This window comes from Antechinus flavipes, chromosome 4, assembly GCF_016432865.1.
Source record: "Antechinus flavipes isolate AdamAnt ecotype Samford, QLD, Australia chromosome 4, AdamAnt_v2, whole genome shotgun sequence".
Taxonomy (NCBI): Eukaryota; Metazoa; Chordata; class Mammalia; order Dasyuromorphia; family Dasyuridae; genus Antechinus; species Antechinus flavipes.
The window spans coordinates 131,747,833-131,769,790 of NC_067401.1; the positions used below are offsets into that span (position 1 = coordinate 131,747,833).

At 39.8% G+C, this 21,958-nt stretch overlaps 1 protein-coding gene across 1 annotated transcript; it reads left to right on the plus strand.

Moving 5' to 3' along the window:
• Window positions 1-242: 242 nt before the first annotated feature.
• On the plus strand, window positions 243-20,501 carry P3H4 (prolyl 3-hydroxylase family member 4 (inactive)). The gene is made up of 8 exons (XM_051994486.1): window positions 243-990; window positions 2,998-3,147; window positions 3,296-3,467; window positions 11,845-11,973; window positions 12,413-12,558; window positions 13,019-13,102; window positions 19,333-19,477; window positions 19,856-20,501. The coding sequence occupies exons 1-8, from the start codon at window positions 520-522 to the stop codon at window positions 19,870-19,872; spliced, it is 1,314 nt and encodes a 437-aa protein (XP_051850446.1). The 5' UTR covers window positions 243-519; the 3' UTR covers window positions 19,873-20,501.
• The last annotated feature ends 1,457 nt before the right edge of the window (window positions 20,502-21,958 follow it).

A 21,958-nucleotide genomic window follows, 5' to 3' on the forward strand; every position in this document is an offset into this window, starting at 1 on the left:
GTGAAGTGGACCGTGTGTGCGGAGAGAATGATGGGCTTGGAGACGTTCCTCTTCTCAATTTCTGGATCAGAAAGAGTGGAGGAGATTGAGGGCTCCACGTGTAGAAAGCCTGGGCCACTCCCTTGCAGCCAGACAGCTCGGAGTTAGGGTGTCCTCCCTAAAGCCAGACCTCTAGGCAGCTCTGTTCTCCCCAGTGGAGTTGAAGGTATTGTAAGGGGTGCTGGGAATTTGGTGGTGTTTAGACCATTGCTTCTTGCTGGCTCCCCAAGGACAAATTCCTGGGGATATTTCCCATTTCCTCTTTGGGGAGTCTCCAACTAGGCAACTTTCTATTCCCACTCTGTTGTAAGCCCTAGGACCCCCATGCAGTAAGACAGGCACTAAGACCCAGCTGGCTGCCCCTCTGCTCCTCCCTGACCAGTCCCCCAAATCCCCGCCCCTTTCCCCCTCTGCCAACTCCTTCTTCAGCATCTGGAGGCCAGGGCCCTCAAGGAGCCAGTGGGACTCCGGGCTTGGGGCATGGGGCAGTCGTGGGGGCTTCTGCTTCTCCTGGTGGGCAGTGCCTGGGCACAATATGAGAAGTATAGTTTTCGGGGCTTCCCCCCTGAGGACCTCATGCCCCTAGGCTCAGCCTATGCCTATGCCCTGGAGCAGTATGAGGGTGAGAGCTGGAAGGAGAGCGCCCGCTACCTGGAGGCATCCCTGAGGCTGCACAGGCTACTTCAGGACAGTGAGGCCTTCTGCCATGCCAACTGCAGCAGTGCCAGGCCCTCTGGGGAGCACTCCCCAGCCTGGGGGACCCAAGAAGAGCTGCAGGAAGAGTGGGGTCGAGAGCTCTGGTTCTTTGGGCAGGTGTTGGAGCGGGCAGCCTGCCTGAGGCGGTGCAAACGGACGCTGCCGGCCTTCCAGGTACCTTACCCTCCTCCACAACTGCTCAAGGACTTTCAGAGTCGGCTGCCTTATCAGTATCTTCATTATGCCCTATTCAAGGTATGCGTCTTCCTTCCCATTTCCCCCCATTCCTTGTTTGTGCTCTCTCTCAAAACATCTCTAACTTCTAGAATCGCTAGTTCTTCTCAATTTCTTGGCCTCCAGCTCCTACCTGTCTTTCCTCAGTATTTTTCTATTTCTATTCTCTCTTTTGAGTGTTATGCCAGTCCCTAATCCTCTGTCCCGAGCATCCCCTCACCTTCTCTCTTTTCCCCTCTGCTTTTTCCCATTTATAATGCTTCACTATCCCTGCATGCTTCTCACCTCCCCGTGAAGAGTTAATTCAATTCAATAAACATTTATCAAGTGCCTACTATAGGCCATTCATGAGGACTCATTCCTCCAGCATCCCTCAATCCCCTTTTCTCTTTCTTTAATATCTCCCTGGTTCCCATTTCTCTCTTGTATTGATCCCATTACTCTTGCTTTTGTTCTCTCCCAACCTTTGCCTCTCTTCTCCCGTGTGCCCTCATCTTTCTTTTCTTCTCACCTGGACTATTACAGCAGTCTCTTAACTAGTCTCTCTTTACTTCAAAGATCTCCCCTTTTTAGTGATCTATAAAGAACCCCAAAAGAACCAAAATGATATATCTGATTCTGTCATCTTTCTTGTTTAAAAAGCTCCAGTGGTTCCCTATGGTCTCTGAGATAAAATGTCACCTCTTTTGCTTGGTATTTAAAATCCTTTCCAATCCACCTATCTTTCCAGGCTTATTACATTTTACTTCCCTTTTTGGTTCAGCAGTCTTTTTTTTTTTTTTAAATAACTTTTTATTGACAGAACCCATGCCAGGGTAATTTTTTACAGCATTATCCCTTGCACTCACTTCTGATCCCATTTTTCCCCTCCCTCCCTCCACCCCTTCCCCCAGATGGCAAGCAGTCCTATACATGTTGAATAGGTTACAGTATATCCTAGATACAATATATATGTGCAGAACCAAACAGTTTTCTTGTTGCACAGGGAGAATTGGATTCAGAAGGTAAAAAATAACCCGGGAAGAAAAACAAAAATGCAAGCAATTTATATTCATTTCCCAGTGTTCTTTCTTTGGGTGTAGCTGCTTCTGTCCATCCTTGATCAATTGAAACTGAGTTAGCTCTCTTTATCGAAGAGATCCACTTCCATCAGAATACATCCTCATACAGTATCGTTGTTGAGGGGTTCAGCAGTCTTTTAGCTGGTCTCCCTACTTCAAGGATCTCCCCTTTTTAGTGGTCTATCCTCTCCCCCAAAAAACAAAGTGATATTTCTAAAGTTACTTCTCTGATCCAGTCATCTCTCTTGCTTAAAAAGCTCCAATGATTCCCTATGGCCTCTAAGATAGAATGTCATCTCTTTTGTTTGGTATTTAAAATCCTTCTAATCTGGCTTTCACCCACCTTTCCAGGCTTATTACATTTTATTTCCCTTTTTGGTTCAGCCAAAATGACCTACTTGTTATTCCTAGTATAAACACATTCCATCTTCCTTCACTATGCTTTTTGCCCAGCTTGACCTCTCTACCTGAAATTCACTTCCTTTTCACCTCCAATTTCTAGAATCACTAGGTCTATTCAGAGCTCAGATCGAGTTCTATATCCCATAAGGGACCTTTTCTTATCTTTATATGTGTACCTCTTGTTTCCCTTTGATAGAATGTAAGCTTTTGAGGGCAGGGACAATTCTAGTTTTGTCTTTCTGTTTCCAGGACTTAACATAATACCTGATACATAGCAGATGCTTATTAAATGTGTATGAATTGATTGACTTTTTCCCCTATCTACTTCTTCTCCCTCAGTTCCTTCCAGCCCCTGTCTTTGGCCATTAGTGCATCTTCTCTCCATTCTGACCCTTTCACCATCTCCCCCCGCCACCAATATCTCCTGTCTCCATCTCCTGAGTCTAGAAGGTCTGTGATGAGATTTGTGTTGTTTTGAGATTACAAGATCCTCTCCTTCCTGATTTGTCCCCAAGAATTTGAGTGATCCCTCTATTCTGATCCTTTGTCCCCCCTTTCTATCTAGTCTAACCAGCTAGAGAAAGCAGTAGCTGCTGCCTACACCTTCTTGCAAAGGAATCCCAAGCATGAGATGACCACCAAGTACCTTAACTACTACAGGGGACTCCTGGATGTGGATGAGTACCTCACAGACCTGGAGGCCCACCCCTATGAGGTGGGAATGTTGGGAGGGGAGAAATATAGAAAGTGGGTGAATTTGGTGGAGAAAAAGGAATGATTGGGAAGTAGTTTTGGAGTGGAGTCTCCCATACTGTTCAAAGATTTGTCAGAAGGTTTGATTCCCACAATATCTCCTCTCCCAGGCAGTGTTTGTCCAGGCTGTGAAGCTCTACAATAGTGGTGATTTCCGTAGCAGTGTTGGGGATATGGAACGAGCTCTTGCTGAATATCTCACTGTCTTTGCCAATTGCCTGGCTGGTTGTGAGGGGGCCCATGAGCTCTCAGATTTCAAAGACTTCTATCCAGCAATTGCAGGTACCTTGCTACTGTCTCTTATTATCATTTTGCACTTCTTCAGGTTTCTCCCACTGAGTCACCCATGAACTCAAATATCCCCAATGGATCCCTTAAACACTGTCCCATCGTAGACCTGCTAAAAACCACATCTCCACTAGAGATTCTCCTCCCTAACCTAGACTTCTTGATTTCAATTCAGTAAACACTCAATAACTACCTACTGTATGTAAGGCATCTTGCTAGGTACTAGGGATGAAAAGACCAAAAGGAAAAAAAAAGACACAATATCTTCCTTGAGAAGTTTATAATCTACTGGGGAAAAGAACAGAACATATATAAAAGTAAGAAAATGAAAAGTATCATTCAATGGCCCTATAACCTCGTCAATATTAGTACTCCTACAATAGGGGATTCTTAACCTGGGGGTTGTGAACTAGTGTTTTTTAAAAAAATTAATATTTTATTTTCCCCCAGTTACATATAAAAACATTTTTAATCTTTGTATTTTTTACAATTTGAGTTGTAATTTTTCTTCCATCCTCCCTCCTTTCCCTTATCATTGAGAAGGTAAACAATTGATAAAGATTATAGATAAGCAGTCCTATAAAACAATTTTCATATTAGTCATGTTATAAAAGAAAACACACACACAACAAAAACAACAAGAAATACAAAGAATGTAAAAAAAAAAAACAAAACCCAGTATGCTTTGAACTACATTCAGATTCTATCAGTTCTTAGTGCACCTTCTCCCCACTCTGGAGGTAGATAGCATTTTTTCATCATGGGTCCTTTTAGAATTGAATTTGACCTTTTTACTGCTAGGAATAACTAAATTATTCACAGTTGATCACTGTACAATATTTTATTACTATGTACAATGTTCTCTTGGTTCTTTTTACTTCTCTTTGCCTCAGTTCGTATAAATCTATCCAGGTTTTTCTGAGAGTATCATGCTTAATACTATTCCATCACAATTATATACCATAATTTGTCCAGCCATTCTCCAATTGATGAATATCCCCTCAATTTTCCATTCTTTGCCACCACAAAAAGAGCTGGTATACATTAATTTGTATTTTTAAAAATATATTGATTTTTGTATTTCAATAGAATTATTTTTCTTTGTAATCCTATGCATTGTGTTTTGTGCATTTAAAAACATTCTTTGGAGAAGGGGGCCATAGCCTTTACCACACTGATTGACAAAGCACCTACGTATTACAGCAGTGCAAATTGAAAAAAAATCACATGTGCCTTCCCATCTTAGTCCTAACTACAAATTTTCCAAGTCAGCAAGTCATTAATTTGGTACTTCCTATGTGCTAAGCACTAAGGATATAAAGAAAGACAAAAAATAGTCCCTATCTCAAGAAGTTCACCTTCTAATAGGGGAAACCAGAAGTAATTAGTTATCCTTTCCACATTGTGACTTTCCCATCAAGACTTCCTCCATTGTGGTATTGATATATTGTGGGTTGACCTAAGATATTAAGTGGGAATTTTGGGGGAGTTTTGTAGAAGATACAGCTGACAAAGACCAACAGCCTATACAGAAAAAAGTTTAGAAACTCAGAAATGCATAAAATATGCATATAGTATTGTATAATATCAACATATTTTATCTTTTTATACTATAATAATTCAAACTTCTTCTCTGGTATGAAGGAAGAACCAAAACATTTATTTGGATATTATAGATCAAGGGGGTGCCATGCCCCTAATCTCTATGATGTGGAAGGAATAACTGTAACTAGGTCCATAAAAGATATACACATAGTAGATGGAAAGTAACCAAAGAGAGAAAACAGTAACAGCTAGCGGAATGGAAAAAACTCCCGAAGAATTTGGGATTTAGATTCTCTCTATCTTTTTATTTCTGTGCCTCTCTCTGTCTCTGTCTCTCTCTGTCTCTCTCTTTCTCTCTGGAACTGTATCTTAAAGGAAATGAGGGAAATGAAGAAAAAGTAAAGAGGGGAAAGAAACATTTCAGAGATGGGGAGAGTCATTGAAAATACATGGAATCAGGAGATGGGATATTGAGTGTTTGAGGAACCACAAGCAGAGCAATGTAGTTGGATTGTAGAGTTCATGACGGGAATAAAATGTAAGAACTTGGGAAAGGTAGGAAGGAGCCAGATTGTGATGGACTTTGGTGATAAAGTAGCTCATATTTGATGACATTCTCAAGATCTCTCTGAAGAACTTTAGAATTGGCTGTGAGATATGTGAGACTGGCATAGAATTGCCCAACATAACAAGCCTGCATCAAAAAAGACACAGAAAGCATTGTGCTCTATGAGCAAAGCAGAATTGCAGTAGCTCAAGCTGAGATACACAAATTTAAAGACAGCTTCACTCTGAACGTGTTGGAATCTTTACAAACTGCTAACTAATTAGAGTTGATCTGATCTTACAAGAAAATGTTTTGGGCCAAAACCTGAAACAAGGTACTAAGTAGAACTAATTAGTATCACATTTTGGCTCCCTGAACGTGGGACTGACAAAATCCTGATTCCAGTGGAAAAGTCTTCTTGACTCAGAAATTAGGGTGAGTGCAACAAAGAAATTTTGTTAAAAGAGTTAAAGTAGAATTTCAGCTAAGATGGGACAGATGTTTAGAAAACAGCCTTCTGTTTCTGTTCAAGGAAAATGTTTAGAGAGCATTGTCAAAGTTATGGAAAGCCAAGGTTTGATTATAATTTTGGAGCAGATCACTGAACTTTTAGAAAGTGTTAAGTACATATGTCCTTGGTTCTCTACAGAAAAGGAATTAGATTTAGACGAGTGGAAATTGATAGGAGAAAAACTGGGTGAATACTACAGATCTAATTCAAACTCAATGCAGTGGACATTAGAAAGAGAGGATCTTTTTTATAATAGAAATGGACCTGACTCAATTTCCAAAGACATAATTAATACATATAATTTAATACAATTGGCTATAAGAAGTTCTTTAAGTGTTAGAATGAAGAAAAAGAAAGTGCAGGAGGCAGAGGTGTCAACTATACCAGGTGAAAAGGAGCAAGAATCAGATAAGAATGGAGTTAAGTACAATTCTGAGTATGATATTTCACAGCAGGAGGAATTAGGTGATTCCACATCTCATGACCCTCTCCCCTCAATTAACCCTTCATGGATGGAACAAGGGGGAGGGAGAGAGACAGAAACACAGTCAGCTTCTCCTGTAAAGCAGAATTTGACAAGATTAGAAAAAGCATTAATTAAAGCAAAAAATGAAGGAGAAGATATATCTGATTTTATAAATGCATATCCTGTGATTGAAGAGCTCAACTCCTCAGGTCAAAAAGGGAGAAGATACACTCCTTTTAATTTGGAAAAAATTAAAGATTTGAAAAAGGGTTGCACTCTTTATGGGGCTACATCATCTTATGTGAAGATGTTACTAGATAATTTGTCTTATGAAATCTTAACCCCAAATGACTGGATGAGGTTTGCAAGAGAATTATATGGGGACTAGACAAAGATGCTCCTTTAGAGGCGATCATAAGACGCTGTGCCACAGTGGGCACAAATGCTTATTATACCCAAACTATGATGAACATGGAAAGACAAGGTCCTTCTTGGCAAAGGAATTCTAGAGAAACTTGTCGATGTTTTCAGTGTGGAAAAATTGGACATCTAAGAGCCCAATGTAGAAATGGAGATAAGGTGAGAAGACAGGGTGAGAGAAAACCCAAAACCCCATGTCCAAAATGTAATCGAGGCTTTCACTGGGCCTCTAAATGTATATTGACCCAGAGGAATGAGAGGCAGGGCCCAGCTCCAAAGTATCAATCAAAAGACAGGTGGAGCATGATAGCAGCTGAGGTTACACCCAGAGAGACTTTAAAAATTCAGGACTCTGATGTCATCAACCAACAGAAAAGCAATCAGGATTACAGTTGGGAAGAATACAGGCCTTTTAAGACAACAAGACAATATCCAGTGCAAACAGCTCCAATGTAATTATTAGATGATGAGGAGAAATCCCAAATTTGGTAAATAGAAGGGAATTAGATAGGTTAACTGCTTGGGGAAGAGGATCTGCTTATATTTCCACAGATGGAGAAAGAATCAGATGGCTGACAATGAGACTGTTAAAAAGACTTTTAAAATCTTCAGGAATCATTGGATTTCCTACCACAAGATGAAACTGTCTTAATTCTTGAAAGAAAAAACAGCAAGAATTATTGGATTCCTTGAGATGAAAAATTGTTGATGAGACTTTTGCAGTACTTCAGGGCTTACAGGAACTATTGGATTCCTGGCACATGAACTAATGGACAATGGAATCCTTTTTGAACTATTTCTGTGGACATTTGTAAATTTTCAGGATGATTCATGTTATTTGTTACATTACTACTAGCCTGTGTTATATTGCTATGTGCTTATGTAAATTATGTATAATGCCTCCCATATTGATGGATTTACGTATACCATATATATCTGTTTCAAAGTTCTGGCCCATATTCATGGATTTATGTGTACCTGTTTCAAGTGAGCCCCTTCAGAAACCTGCTAATCTTATTTGACTTCCTATTTCCTTTGGTGTTTTCATCTCCCTTCCTGAGGTGTCAGGGAAGACGTGATCACCTTTTTTGGGGGTTCTCACCTCCTTGAGAACTCAGGGAGGTCATGACCATCCTATGTTCTAAAACAAAAGAAACGGGGAAATGTTGGAATCTTTACAAACTGCTAACTCATTAGAGTTGATCTGATCTTATAAGAAGATGTTTTGGGCCAGAACCTGAAACAAGGTACTAAGTAGAACTAATTAGTTCATCTGGATTATTTGTTCTTGACCTGTGATAGTTCATATTGGTCTGATCACTCATAATTAGACACTCTGTATCTCGATTCAATATAGTGATGTAACAGTCCTCTTTGAGAACAAAGGACATCAATCAACCAGTTCAAATCCTAGCAGCAACTTCAGGTTAATGAGTGGTGATATGAGGGGTGTGTGTGTGTGTGTGTGTGTGTGTGTGTGTGTTTGAAATGGAAAATCACTTTTGCAGATGAGTAGAGATTAGAATGAGGAGAAATAAAGCAAAGAGACCAATTAGGAAATTATTTTAGTAGTTCAGGTGTGAGGTGATGAAGATTTGAAATATGGTAATGTTTGTGTCAATAGAGAGAAGGGAATGTAAATGAGAGGTGCTGTCAAGGTAGATTTGAGTATGTAGAATCAATAAGAATGAGCAGTCAAGGATGATACAGAACTTTTCAACCTGGGGGATTGGGAAGATGGTGTTATCTTTATTGTAAGTATGGAATTTCATAAGCGGGAAAGGATTTGAGGGAAAGAGTGAATTCTCTTTTGTACATATTGAGAGTACTCAAATATTTTTAAAAGGCAGCTGAAGGTTCTGTACTGGAAATTAGGGGAGAGATGCGGGTATAGCTCTGGGAATCATCTATGTAGAGATATGAACCTATGAAAGCTGATGAAGTCACCAATTGATATAGTATTGAAGGAGAAGAGAAATGGGTCCAGGGCAGAGCAGCTGGGGACACCTATAGTTAGTGGACATGACATGGATCAGGGACAGGAGAACCAGAATAGTCACATGTAAATCAACACAGGAAAGAATATTCAGTAGAAGAAGGCAAACGATGTCAAATGTTGCAGAGAGATTAAAAAATGTGAGGAAACAAAGAAATCATAAAAAAGAGGAAAGACCCACATGTGCAAAAAAAAAATTGTAGCAGCCCTTTTTTGTAGTGGCAAGGAACTGGAAACTGAGTGGATGTCCATTCAGTTGGGGAATAGCTAAATAAATTGTGATATATTAATTTTTTTAAATATATCTTTTTTATTTTATTTTATAATAATTTTATATTGACAGAATCCATGCCAGGGTAATTTTTTTTACAACATTATCCCTTGCACTCACTTCTGTTCCAATTTTTCCCCTCCCTCCCTCCACCCCCTCCCTTAGATGGCAAGCAGTCCTTTATATGTTACATATGTTGCAGTAGTGATATATTAATGTAATGAAATATTCTTGTTCTAAAAGAAATGATAAGCAGGATGATTTCAGAAAGGCTTGGAAACACTTGCATGAACTGATGCTAAATGAAATGAGCAGAACCAGGAGATCATTGTACCTGACAAGAAGATTATATGATGATCAATTATGATAGACTTGGCTCTTTTGAACAATGAGGTGATTCAGGCCAATTCCAATAGATTTGTGATGGAGAGAGCCATTTGCATCCAGAGAGAGGTCTATGGGGACTGAATGTGGATCACAATATAGTATTTTCATCTTTTGTGTGATTGCTTGCTTTTTTTCCTTTTCTCATTTTTTTCTTTTTGATCTGAATTTTCTTGTGCAACATGATAAATGTGAAAATATGTTTAGAAGAATTGCACATATTTAACCATTATTGGATTACTTGCTGTCTAGAAGAGGGGGATGGAGGAAAGGAGGAAGAAAAATTTGAAATACAAAGTTTTGTTAGGGTGAATGTTGAAAGCTATCTTTACATGTATTTTGAAAATAAAAAGACTATTATTAAAATTTTTAAATGCAATAAGTATTTGTGAATATTAAAAAAAGAAATGGGAGGAAAGGTCATTAGATTTGGCAATTAAGAATTCATTAGTAACTTGAGAAAGCAGTTTCAGCTAAATGATAAGGTGGGAATTCAACTGGGAAAGGATCTAGAAATGAGTGAGAAGAGAGGAAATGGAGGTGTCTAGTATAGAAGATTTTCAAGGAGTCAAACTGAAAAGGAGAAGAAATACAGGACAATAACTAGCAGGGATGGTAGGAACAAGTAAAGGTTTTATTGTTTTTGAAGGATGAGGAAGCATGGTATGTTTGTAGACAGAGGTAGTAAATAGGAAGAGATGGTTTAATAAGAGGGAAAATGGGGACATATAATAAAGATGAAATGGGATGATATTAAGGATGCATGTAGAGAGGTTGGCCTTGGCAAGAACAGAATATTCTCTTCTTTTGAGTCAGGTATGAAGGAAGGGCTAGGTGTCAGGAGAAGAAATCTAAGTGATATGAGATGAGGAGGGAGCTTTTGATGAATAGTCTCAATATTGGGGATACTAGTGGAACACAAAGTCTCCCTCTTAACCACATGACCAACCTTTCTTTTTTTCTTCACCATTCATTTATTCAATGACATCTTTGGTGACTTGGTTATGAAACAATGCAAAATATTTTCTAGGGAGAAAAAATGTAGGAAGTGACATTGGAATTTCTCAGGAATGAGCACTATCCTTTATAATTCCATCTGAGATTCCTTATAACTCCTTCAGATTCCTTGAGCCCCTAGTTCTTTCCCCAGGGATCTTGTTGAATGCTACAATCCAAAGGATAGGAATAATCTTTTTTTTTTCTTAATTCAATAGTATTTTATTTTTCCAATTCCATGTAAAGATAGTTTTCAACATTCATTTTTGAAGATTTTGAGTTCCAAATTTTTTCTCCTTTCCTCCTTTACCTCCCCCCTTCCCACAATAGCAAGCAATCTGATATAGGTTATACATGTACAATCATTTAAAACATATTTCCATATTAGTCATTTTGTGAAAGGAAAAATCAGAAAAGGGAAAAACCATGAGAAAGAAAAAGCAAGCAAACAAAAAAGGTGAAAAGTAGTATACTTTGATCTGCATTTAGTTTCTATAAATCTCTCTCTAGATGCGGATGGCATTTTCCATCCAAAGTCTTTTGGAATTGTCTTGGATCAAAGTATTGTTGAGAAGAGTCAAGTCTCTCATAGTTGATCATCATATATAATCTTGCTATTACTGTGTACAATGTTCTCTTGGTTTTGTTAGCTTCCCTTAGCATCAATTCATTTAAGTCTTTCTAGGCTTTTCTGGCATCAGATCTCTTACATCTCTTACAGAAAATAATATTGCATAACATTCATATACCATAATTTATTCATCCAGTCTCCAACTGATGGACATCCACTCATTTTCCAGTTTCTTGCCACTACAAAAAGGGCTGCCACAAACATTTTTGCATGTGTGGGTCCTTTTCCCCTCTTTTTCCCTTTGGGATACAGACTCAGTAGTGACACTGCTGGATCAAAGGGTATGCACAGGGGCAGGTAGTTAGTTGGTGCAGTGGATAGAGCACCAGCCCTGAAGTCTGGAGGACCTGAGTTCATATCTGGTCTCAGACCCTCGGCAAGAAATTAACCCCTATTGCCTCAGGGGGAAAAAGAAAAAAAAGAATATGCACAATTGATAGTCCTTTGGGCATAGTTCCATATTGTTCTACAGAATGGCTGGATCTGTTCACAACTCCAATGCATTAGTGAGTTGAGATTTAGTCTAAGGTTGGATTGGGACAGGTTAGAGATTATAATTGTTTCATTTCTCCATCTCCCATCCCCATCTTCTCCCATCTTCCAGACCGTTTTGCAGAATCTCTGCAGTGCAAAGTGGACTGTGAAACCAATTTAACCCCCAATGTGGGTGGCTACTTTGTGGACAAATTCGTGGCTACCATGTATCACTACCTTCAGTTTGCTTACTACAAATGTAAGTCTTTCCATGGGGGAAGAAGGAAAGGATGGGAAAGATAGTTGCAAGTAATTGATGTTGGAGAATTGGGGACCTCATAGAAGAGGGGAATGATGGGATGTGAGGAGGCCTGGGAAGATCTTGGTAGGTACAGGAACAGAGGGGACTTGGGGCAAGAATAGTTTGGGAGACATTCAGGGGAGGACCAAAGCAACCTGAGAAGGATGAAAGGAGGGAGGCTGAATGTTGGAAGGACGGGAAGAATATCTAGGAAGGGGAGAGTAAAGTCACTGATGAGGGGTGAGATGAAAGCCAGGGAAGGAATTCCTGGAGATAGAAGCAGGAAGGGAGGGAAGAAATAAGCTGAAAGAGATGAATAATGGGGAAAGGGAGGAGAAAGAGCATTCCCAACACACTATGGGGATGGCTCCCTCTTAATGTATCTTTGTTTTCCCAGTGAACGATGTTCGGCAGGCTGCCCGAAGTGTAGCCAGCTACATGCTTTTTGACCCTGCAGACAGCGTAATGCAGCAGAACTTGGTGTATTACCGATTTCACCGAGAGCGATGGGGGCTGCAGGAGGAGGACTTCCAGCCCCGAGAGGTGGGGCTTACTTTTGAGTTACTCTCATGTTATATTTTATTTTGTTTTAAAGGAACAAATCCTGACTTCCTTACCAGCCCTGCTGAGGTTGAACCATGTTCCCTGGGTCCTTTCAGTCTTATCCCCCTGGAGATGGGAAAGCTATGCTAAGGTCAAGATCAAGCTAACCTGCTTGCACACTTCATCTCTGTGGTACCTAAGAGTTCAGGCCAGAGATGTTCTGTCCCAAGCCCCCTTCTCTTGTGGGCCCCAGAATTAGCCTTCTCCCTGCTCTCCTGAATCTTCGAGTCTCATCAGTCCGTAGGTAACATCTCCCTGAAATATAATAAATGTGGGCTTTGTGTAGGAGGCAGCAAGCAAAGACATGCAGCCCCAACTAGTAGTTAGCTGGAGTGAGGTTGCTAGTATAAGTGAGATATAAATCTATAATCCTGTGCTCCATTCACCTTTCTCACCCCAGGAAGCAATGCTGTACCATAACCAGACCACAGAACTCCGGGAACTGTTAGATTTTGCTCGATTATATTTGCAATCAGATGATGAGGTGAGTGCTCTACTTCTTCCTGACTCTGAAGGATGCATGGGTAAGTGTGTGTGTATTCCTGTGGGGTACTGTTCATAAATTCTGCTGCATTTTAGAAGAAACTGCCTCTAGGAAGAGATATAATGATGATTATATAAGGTCATAGAATTTAGAGCTGGAAGACTTTAGAAATCAATCCAATTTCTTCATTTTATATAGGATTTGTTAGAGAAATGATTATTCAATTACCAATTATTGAGGAAATCCAGGTTTTTTTTCCCTTCCTAGAACCTCATTCTCTACTTGAGTAAGCCAGCATCTAGAGGACATTGCTGAGATTAGATTAACTTTCTTCTCAATTTTGTTCAGACCCCACCCAAGTGGGGAAGCCCATTGTAGTCTACTTCAGTTTGAATTTGTCCAGATTGCCCAGGGTTGGGGGTAATTTGGAAGTAAAGGACAATCAAAATCACATCCCTGGAATCTCCCATTAGAATAGGTTCACTTCTCATTATAATATTAATTCTCTCATTACTTTTTTTTTCTGAGATAATCGGGGGTAAGTGACTTGCCCAGGATCACACAGCTAGGAAGCATTAAGTGTCTGAGATCACATTTGAACTTAAGTCCTCCTGACTTCAGGGTTGGTGCTCTATCCACTGCACCACCTAGTTGCCCCTCTCATTACTTATTAACCAACTGATTGCCAACTTCAGGACCACCCACTCTACAAACCTCCCTCTCCCTACAGCCCTTGCTCTCTGCTTTTTCAAAAACAATGTTTTCATGTGATCCCAGATTTACTTTATTTAAGAGAAGAGCAGCCTGGGAAATTATTTCCCACTAAGTGATCTGACAGATTTACTCACTTGGACTTTAAAACTTTTAAATTAAATTAATTTTATTAGACAAAAAATGTTTTCTTCCTCCTACTTTCTTCTCCCCCCACCCTACCAAGTAGGGGGAAAAAATCCTTTTAAAAAATATGTAGACTCAAGCAAGACAAATTTCCATGGTGGGCGTGTTCAAAAAATTTTATGATTCAATTTGTATTCTGATTCCATTGCCTCTCTCTCAGGAGGAGGGTAGAATGCTTCATTATAGATTCTTTGGAATTGTGGTTAGTCATTGCCTTGATCAGAGATCTTAATTCTACAAAGTTGTTTATCTTTATAATATTATTATTATAGTATAAATTGTTCTCCACGTTCAGCTTCCTTCACTCTGCATCAATTCAGACAAGTCTCATGTCACTCTGAAAGTATAAAACTTAAGACCCTATTCCTTGAAAGAAAATTCATAGTTTAAAAAAGGACCCTAGATCAAAGGATATGAACAGACAATTTTCAGATGATGAAATTGAAACTATTTCTATTCATATGAAAAGGTGTTCCAAATCATTATTGATCAGAGAAATGAAATTAAGACAATTCTGAAATACCACTACACACTTATCAGATCAGTTAAGATGACAGGAAAAGATAATGATGAATGTTAGAAGGGATGCGGGAAAACTGGGACACTGATGCATTGTTTGTGAATTGTGAATACATCCAACCATTCTGGAGAGCAATTTGGAACTATGCTCAAAAAGTTATCAAACTGTACATACCCTTTGATCCAGCAGTTACTACTGGATCCAATTGCTACTTGATCCAGTTACTACTGGGCTTATATCCCAAAGAAATCTTAAAGAAGGGAAAGGGACCTGTATGTGCCAAAATGTTTGTGGCAGCCCTGTTTGTAGTGGCTAGAAGCTGGAAATTAAATGGATGTCCATCAATTGGAGATTGGCTGAGTAAATTATGGTATATGAACATTATGAAATATTATTGTTCTTTAAGAAATGACCAGCAGGATGAATACAGAGAGGTTGAGAGAGACTTACATGAACTGATGCTGAGTGAAATGAGCAGAACCAGGAGATCATTATACACTTCAACAACAATACTATATGAGGATCAATTCTGGTGGAAGTGGCTATCTTTGGCAATGAGAGGATACAAATAAGTTCCAATTGATCAGTGGTGAACAGAACCAGCTACACCCCAAGAAGGAACACTGGGAAAGAATGAGGACTGCTTGCATTTTTGTTTTTCTTCTTAGGTTATTTTTACCTTTCTAAATCCATTTTTTCTTGTGCAACAAGAGAACTGCATAAATATGTACACATATATTGTATTTAAGGTATACTTTAACATGTTTAACATGTATGAGACTGCCTGTCATCAAAGGGAGGGGATAGAAGGAAGAAAGGGAAAAGTTGGAACAGAAGTGTTTGCAAGGGTCAATGTTGAAAAATTATCTATGTGTATATTCTGTCAAAAAAGGACCTAGAGAAAGGAGTATGCTTGACTTCAAAAAGTAAGACTTCTTTATTAATAATGTTGGAATTTAGGTCTCTGTAGGAGTACTTTTAGAGGCTCTCTTGACATCCTTGACCATACCATGAGCCTGAATGAGAGAGTCCTGGTCAAATGGTATTTTATTCCAATAGCTAGTAAACTAGCAACTCTTTCCTTCTTAATCCTGGTGATTTTGCTTAGGCTTCCCAATCTTTCATCTTCCTTCACCTCAACGTTGCTATTTCCCTATTCCCTCTGACTTCTTCTGTTGGACATTTCATCCTCGATCTTTTCCTCTCAATCTTTCCATTTTCTCAAATACACAGAAACCTGACTCCCCCAGAAGACACTATGTCCCTCCTCATCCTTTCCAGTACTGACTGGATATTCATTTTCTCATGGTCTCCTCTTTTCTTCCTCTCAGGGAAAAGGTGGAGAAGTAGGCTTGCTTCTCACTATCACTTTCAGACTCTCTCCCTGCTGACATCACACAACTTCTCTTTTGAGGATTATTCTATCTAGAGATATCACCCTTTAAAAATCTGAGTACTCATTATCTAACAATTCCCGGGTCATTCTCCCTCCTTTCTCAAGGAAATCAATACCTAATTCACAGTCTTCTGTACCCTAATGCCTGCTTGTACATTTGGGATGCTGTAGACTTTTTAGTTCATAAGTCTTTTCTTAATTTTCATAACCTGTGCTTTCACTCCACTTCAGCCAGACTCAGAGATGGTCACATTGTTTTAATCTTGTGATTGCCCAAAATGTTCTTTCTCTATTATACAGAATTATGAAATTCTAATATCTCATTATGGTTTATTTTCCTTTTCTCCAGTAATCAGGCTTCCAGCTTCACCACTTAAGAGAAATTCTCCAAGGTTACAAATAATTTCTTTTTCATTCTGTTCTGTGTTTTTATTTTTATGTGTATTTCTTGTATACATGTAAATTGTTGGGTTTTTAAAAATCCATTCTAACACTTTCACTTTATTGCATTATTTCATCCATTTTGATGTGAAGTTATGACTGTTTCCCCTCATTTTTGGTATTTTTTCTGTTATCTCTTAAGTTTTTTTTTTTTGTTTCCATAATTATTTTTGGTTTTCAAATCTATCACTTTCTCTTCCGGAGTCTCTTCTTTGAAGAAAATATTGTCTTCTAAGACTTGCATTCTTGGTTTTTTTGAAAGCTTTTTGAGAACTCTTATTTCTAGTCTAACTTCCAATATCTTCTTTTAACAACTGTACCTTTTTTTTTTTGGGGAACCATTTTGAAACATCTTGCTACTCCTCCTTGTTCTCTATATAAGTCCACAGGATTCTCTTTTTCAGAGACTATTTTGGTTCATTGGCCCTTTAGCATATAATATTTGTTCTTTTTTGGTCTCTCTGAATTTTTACTCATTTTTTCTTTCTGTTTATGCGATTCTGTTAGTGTATGTGTGAACTAGGTTTTTAATTAGTCTTTCTCATTTTTTACATTTTTATTTTTTTTATTAAAGCTTTTTATTTACAAAACATATGCATGGATAATTTTTAAACATCAACTCTTTTTTTAAAAATTTAATTAGTCTTTCTCTTCTAAACTTCTGGTCTTTCAGTCTTACTCTTGTATGTCATTCATACAAGTTTTTCCTTTCACTCTTTGGTTTCCCCTCCTTTCCCCTACTACACAGATACTCTAACACTGGATTTTCACAGCCTCTTCTTGTTGAAGAATATAGGGACAATCCAGGCTCTAGCTAGAGAAAACTCCTGGGAGAGAGAACTGGTCCAGCTGGATTTTCAGTCCCTTTTCTTCAGGTAGGGAAGCTCTTTCTTCTTAGTTGTTTGTGCTACAGAGCATCAACACCCACTTTCTTTACCTCCTCCCTATTTGCTCTTCCTTTCCTTTGTATGGTAGAGAATGCATGTCTACAGTCTCTTGCGAGACTCACTTTTGTGAGTGGGTGGAAGTATTCAAGTTGAGTCCCTATTATTGAGGGACTGGGCAGAGACCCCAACTGCTGAAGCACAAGCTTATAATAAGATTGCCAGTGCTGTCTGAATCCTGTAAATAAAGTGGGTTAGAACATTAGGGACACCAAATAGAAACCCTAACTCTTCAAATTCTAATATTATTCCATGGTTTTTATTTTTGTTTTTCATTCTGTGCAGTACATATTGTCTTTTTGCCTTTGGGATTCAGCTTTGCTTACTTTAAATCCATAATTCCTTTTTTATGAGGTTTTTTGAATGGCAGAGGTTTGTGGAAAACAACTTCTCTGTAATCTTGCAATCATGTGATCTAAGGTTCTCTTAAGTGCTAAACCTGATGGTTTTTTCTCATTCTTTATTCTTTTCAAACCCTCTGCAGCATTTGGTACTGAAATACCCTTTTCTTCTGGATACTTTCTCCTCATTTGGTTTTTGTAATATAATTCCCATCTGGTTCCCTGCCTACCTATTGGACTTGTTCTTTTAACTCTCTTCTGCCTCTCTCCCAGGAGGAATGCACCATTTTTGGAGGTAGCCTGTTCCATTTTTGGAAAGCTCTAATTATTAGGAAGCTTTTTCTGATATAAAGCATAAATTCTCCTCTTTGCAGCTTCCATTCCATGCTCCTGGTTTTGTCCCCTGAGGCCAAGCAGAAAAGGTCTAATCCCTCTTTGACATGAGCTGTAAGGAGCAGACTAATTTCATTAGTATTAGGAACTATCCAATAAAGAAATCCCTTCTTCCAGAGTAGGTTGGCACCTTTTCTGCAATTTACAATCTTCCCAATTTTTTCCAGCACTATGGCTGACTTGCCCAAAGTACTAGAGCCAATATATCAGATTTACAACTTGAACCCAAACTGTCAGAAACCCTGCAGTATCACTTTATGACAGCCTTTCCAGTACTAAAAGGCAACTTTCATGTTCTCTTCCTACTGTCTCCTCATTAAATGTGTCCCTTCACTATCTGATTCCAGCCTCCCTTTGTACCTTGCTGCTCCTTTACTAACTCTAAATTCCAGTCAAACTGGCTTACTTGCTGTTCCTCTAACTCAGCATTCTCTCTAGACCCAGAACCATCTCTCTGCCTTATGTCTCTGCCTCTTAATTCCTTGGCTCCCTCAGTTTTTGTGCTATCTTCTAAGGAAAGTCTTTTCAGGTCCCTTAATTGTCTGTGTTTACTACTTCTTCTTTCCTCAGATTATCATGTATATACCTATATATTTACCTATTGAGGTCCAAAGATAAAATGTAAGATCCTTGAAGACAGGAACTTTTGTTTCTTTCTTGTACTTCTGGCACTTATTCCAGTGCTAATAGTGCTCATTGGTTTGGATTAAATTAGGAAGTTTCCTGGGACCTCTTGAACCATACCAGATGGATCCAGGCTACTCTATTTCTGGATCCTTGGACTGAGAAGGACCTGGGTGATGATGGTGGTGGTAAAGAGGGAATATATTGTAGAGGAAAGAATACTTGCTGTCATATCTAATGGCACATTGGCAAATATTTAACAATTTTCCTCTGAAATACTTATAAGTTTAAGTTCTAAATTTGATGTATTACCATTTTCTTCACTTCTTTCTTAAGTTTAGACAATCAACGAAACAGTAAATAAAACCTTCATTTGTATCATTTGCTTATGCTGAAAATTTAACAATTGCCTCTCCAGATAGATCTGGCTCCAGCAAATCACTATTATAACACAGATTGAATCCTAACTTCGCTGTTTATGACTTTTGCCATTTCATGTCTTTGGACCTCAATTTCCTAATCTGTAAAATTCAGTGATTGGATTTGAATGTCCTTTCTAATTTCAAAGTCTGTGATCCCATGTTGGGGGAAATGATGCTGCCCTGGGGCCCTTTAATTAGACATGACCATTTAACTTCCTCATTCCCTTTCCTTTTACCTGTGGGCCAGTGTAGATGGAGCTAGAGGAGACAGAAGCACCATTGGAGTCAGAACCACCACCATCAGATGCAGAGTTTGAAGGAGACGGTGACTATGAGGAAGGCATCTATGCAGATTGGTGGCAAGAGCCCAATGCCAAGGGTGATGAGGCAGAAGCTGGTCAGTACCTGGGAGAGGGTTGGGGTCTGTGTGGGGAATAAGTTAATTGGGATGGGATGTGTAATAGAGATTAGACGATATAAAGAAATTCCCAAAAGACGTGAGTGGGACTCAGTGGGTCAGAGGGTAGGAATGGGGACAAAATAAGCTGCCTTCCTAGAGAGTGTCTAGTATGAGAAAAACTTGTTTGGGTTTTGGGTAAAGATTCTGCTTCTAGACAGGAGAAGTCTTGAGGTAATCTTTCCACCAAATGTTTACTCATTACTCTATGCTTATCGGGTTGCCCCTTTCCTTTGAGACCAATCCTGATGTGGAACCATTAGTTGGAGCTTTCAGGGGTGGGGAAGACTAATCCTGATTTTTCTTTTTTCCATTCAGAGCCTGAGCAAGCGTGAGATGAATTTGCTGTAGGGAGCACTCCAAATGACCAGGCCCTTCTACCTCCGAGGAAGCAGCAGCAGAGACAACAACAAATATTTATTAAAAATTCATGATGAACAGAACTGGCATTCCCCCCCCCGCCCCCCGCTTCCACCCCACTCCCCAAACCTTAGGGTCTCCACCCCTCCAGGTGTTCAATTTTGCATTCTTCATCTCTTCTCTCTAGTTCCAATGGAGCCAGGGCCACATGTATTGTCCGAGGGGGACGGGAGAGAACTTCCCCACTCTACTTGGTTTCTCCTGCCCTCCTCTGTCCCAAGTCTCTGGACTCAGGAACCCGAGATTCTTAGCAATGAAGCTATGGATGGAAGCACTTGCAACCCTTGGATGATGCCTTAAAGTGGACTTTGACAAGTGTTGGAGACAAGAGGAACAGCGTACTGTAGTGGAAAAGTGCACTGGAATAAGAGTTGGGAAGTCGGAGTTCAAACCCTGGCTGTCTCATTAATTAGCTGGGTGAACTTTAGGAAGTCACTTCCCTTCTCTGAAATTTAATTTTCTTATCTGAAGATTATGACAGTCCTATGGAGGGTCTGTGTCCTATGAGGAGGAGGAGGATTGATATAAATGTGCTGGTATAAAATTCCCAAGGATTTCTTCTTGTCCGTCTTGGGAATGGGGGTGAACTGCTGATTATCTGGGATAGGGAGAGATCTGAGAACATTTGGTTTTGAAACAGTATAGCAAGAATCTAGAACTAGAGATTTGGAAATAGCTCCTGTTCAGACCCTGCTTTGCTGATTCTCACTCCTCTGAATGAAGATGGCTGGAAGGAGCCAAGAGGACCAGGGGTCACATCTCATTTTTGGGATAGCCGCAGGGAAAAAGAGGGGTGTTTTGAAACAGAAAATTGGGACTTGTTTTCCTGTTCTAGTCTTGCCTCAGACTTAGGATGGAGAAAGAGAGTAGAAGGAGGGACAGTGGATAGGAGGGAGGGTGGAGGCTGGTGGCTAAAGCCCAAATTCATGACTCACCTTCCCCAAAATCCATCTCCCTACTTGTTTTGCCTGGAGCCCCTACCTCCAGGGACTGCTTCTCTCCTACCAGCCAGCAGAGGGAGCCTCCAACATAGATATGTCAAGTCCAACTTTGGAGAATTGGAGTCTCTGGGAATTGTCCTTTGTACAGAAAATAACCTGTTACTAAAGACCAGTCTCACAGGACAGCTGTTTCTGGGGAGAAACTAACCCAGCAAGAAAGAGGCTGAGGCTTGGGAGGTCTGAGCTGCAAGTAGACTAAAGCCAGTTGGGTGTCTGAGCTAAATCTTGCACCAATAAATATGGCAAACCCCTGGGAGCTGAGGGCCCCCTGAGTCCCCAAGATACAGATTCTCTAGAATGGTATTTAGCCCAAGAAAGGCTGCTGCACGTCCAGCCTGAGCAAGAGAGATAGATTCTGTCTTTAAAAAAAAGAACGAAAGAAAATTGACTTGTTTTGGGGGCAGGTAGCTAAGTAAATATTTATTATATCTACTCCCCAAATTCACATGCTATTCACCCACCAAGAAAAGAAAAGAAGGACAGAAGGCTACTCCTCCTACTTCTTAGTCTTAGAAGATGCAGGAAAATCTGGGAGACACCGTTCTCATTATGCCTTAATGTCCCCAGCCCGTCTGCCATGTGACCTAAACTGTGTCATCAATTCTTTGCTTCTTCCTTTATGGAATAGGGAGACCTCACCCCTCCACTCAGCTCCACCCAGCTCCTCCAGGGCCTTGAAGCTGAGGGAGATTGGGATTCAGGGTGGAGGAGAGGGAAGGAGTCAGGCTTAGTCAAAGCTGGCTAACCCAGGTGATGATGTCCACCCCTTCACTTCCCCCTCCCCCTCCAAGCAGGGAAGGGCTTGGGTCAATTGGTGAAAGAGTTTTAGTTTCATCTTTATGGCTTTTCTCTATCGCAGTCCTAAGGAAGGTGAAACCACAGTCTCCACCCCTCCCTCAAAGTCTAGGTGCTATTATTACCTTTTCCAGACAGTTCTTCCTTCGGTTCCCACGAAGAAACACTCATATCATTAAGGGAAAGCAGTCCTGATGGCATATTT

What these genes read in the sequence shown, in the direction of transcription:
- P3H4 (XM_051994486.1), top strand. Translation starts at nt 520, where the DNA reads ATGGGGCAGTCGTGGGGGCTTCTGCTTCTCCTGGTGGGCAGTGCCTGG. An exon ending in TGGAGGCCCACCCCTATGAG is followed by an intron (nt 3,148 to 3,295) that starts GTGGGAATGTTG and finishes CTCCTCTCCCAG; the next exon opens with GCAGTGTTTGTCCAGGCTGT. An exon ending in TCAGTTTGCTTACTACAAAT is followed by an intron (nt 11,974 to 12,412) that starts GTAAGTCTTTCC and finishes TTGTTTTCCCAG; the next exon opens with TGAACGATGTTCGGCAGGCT.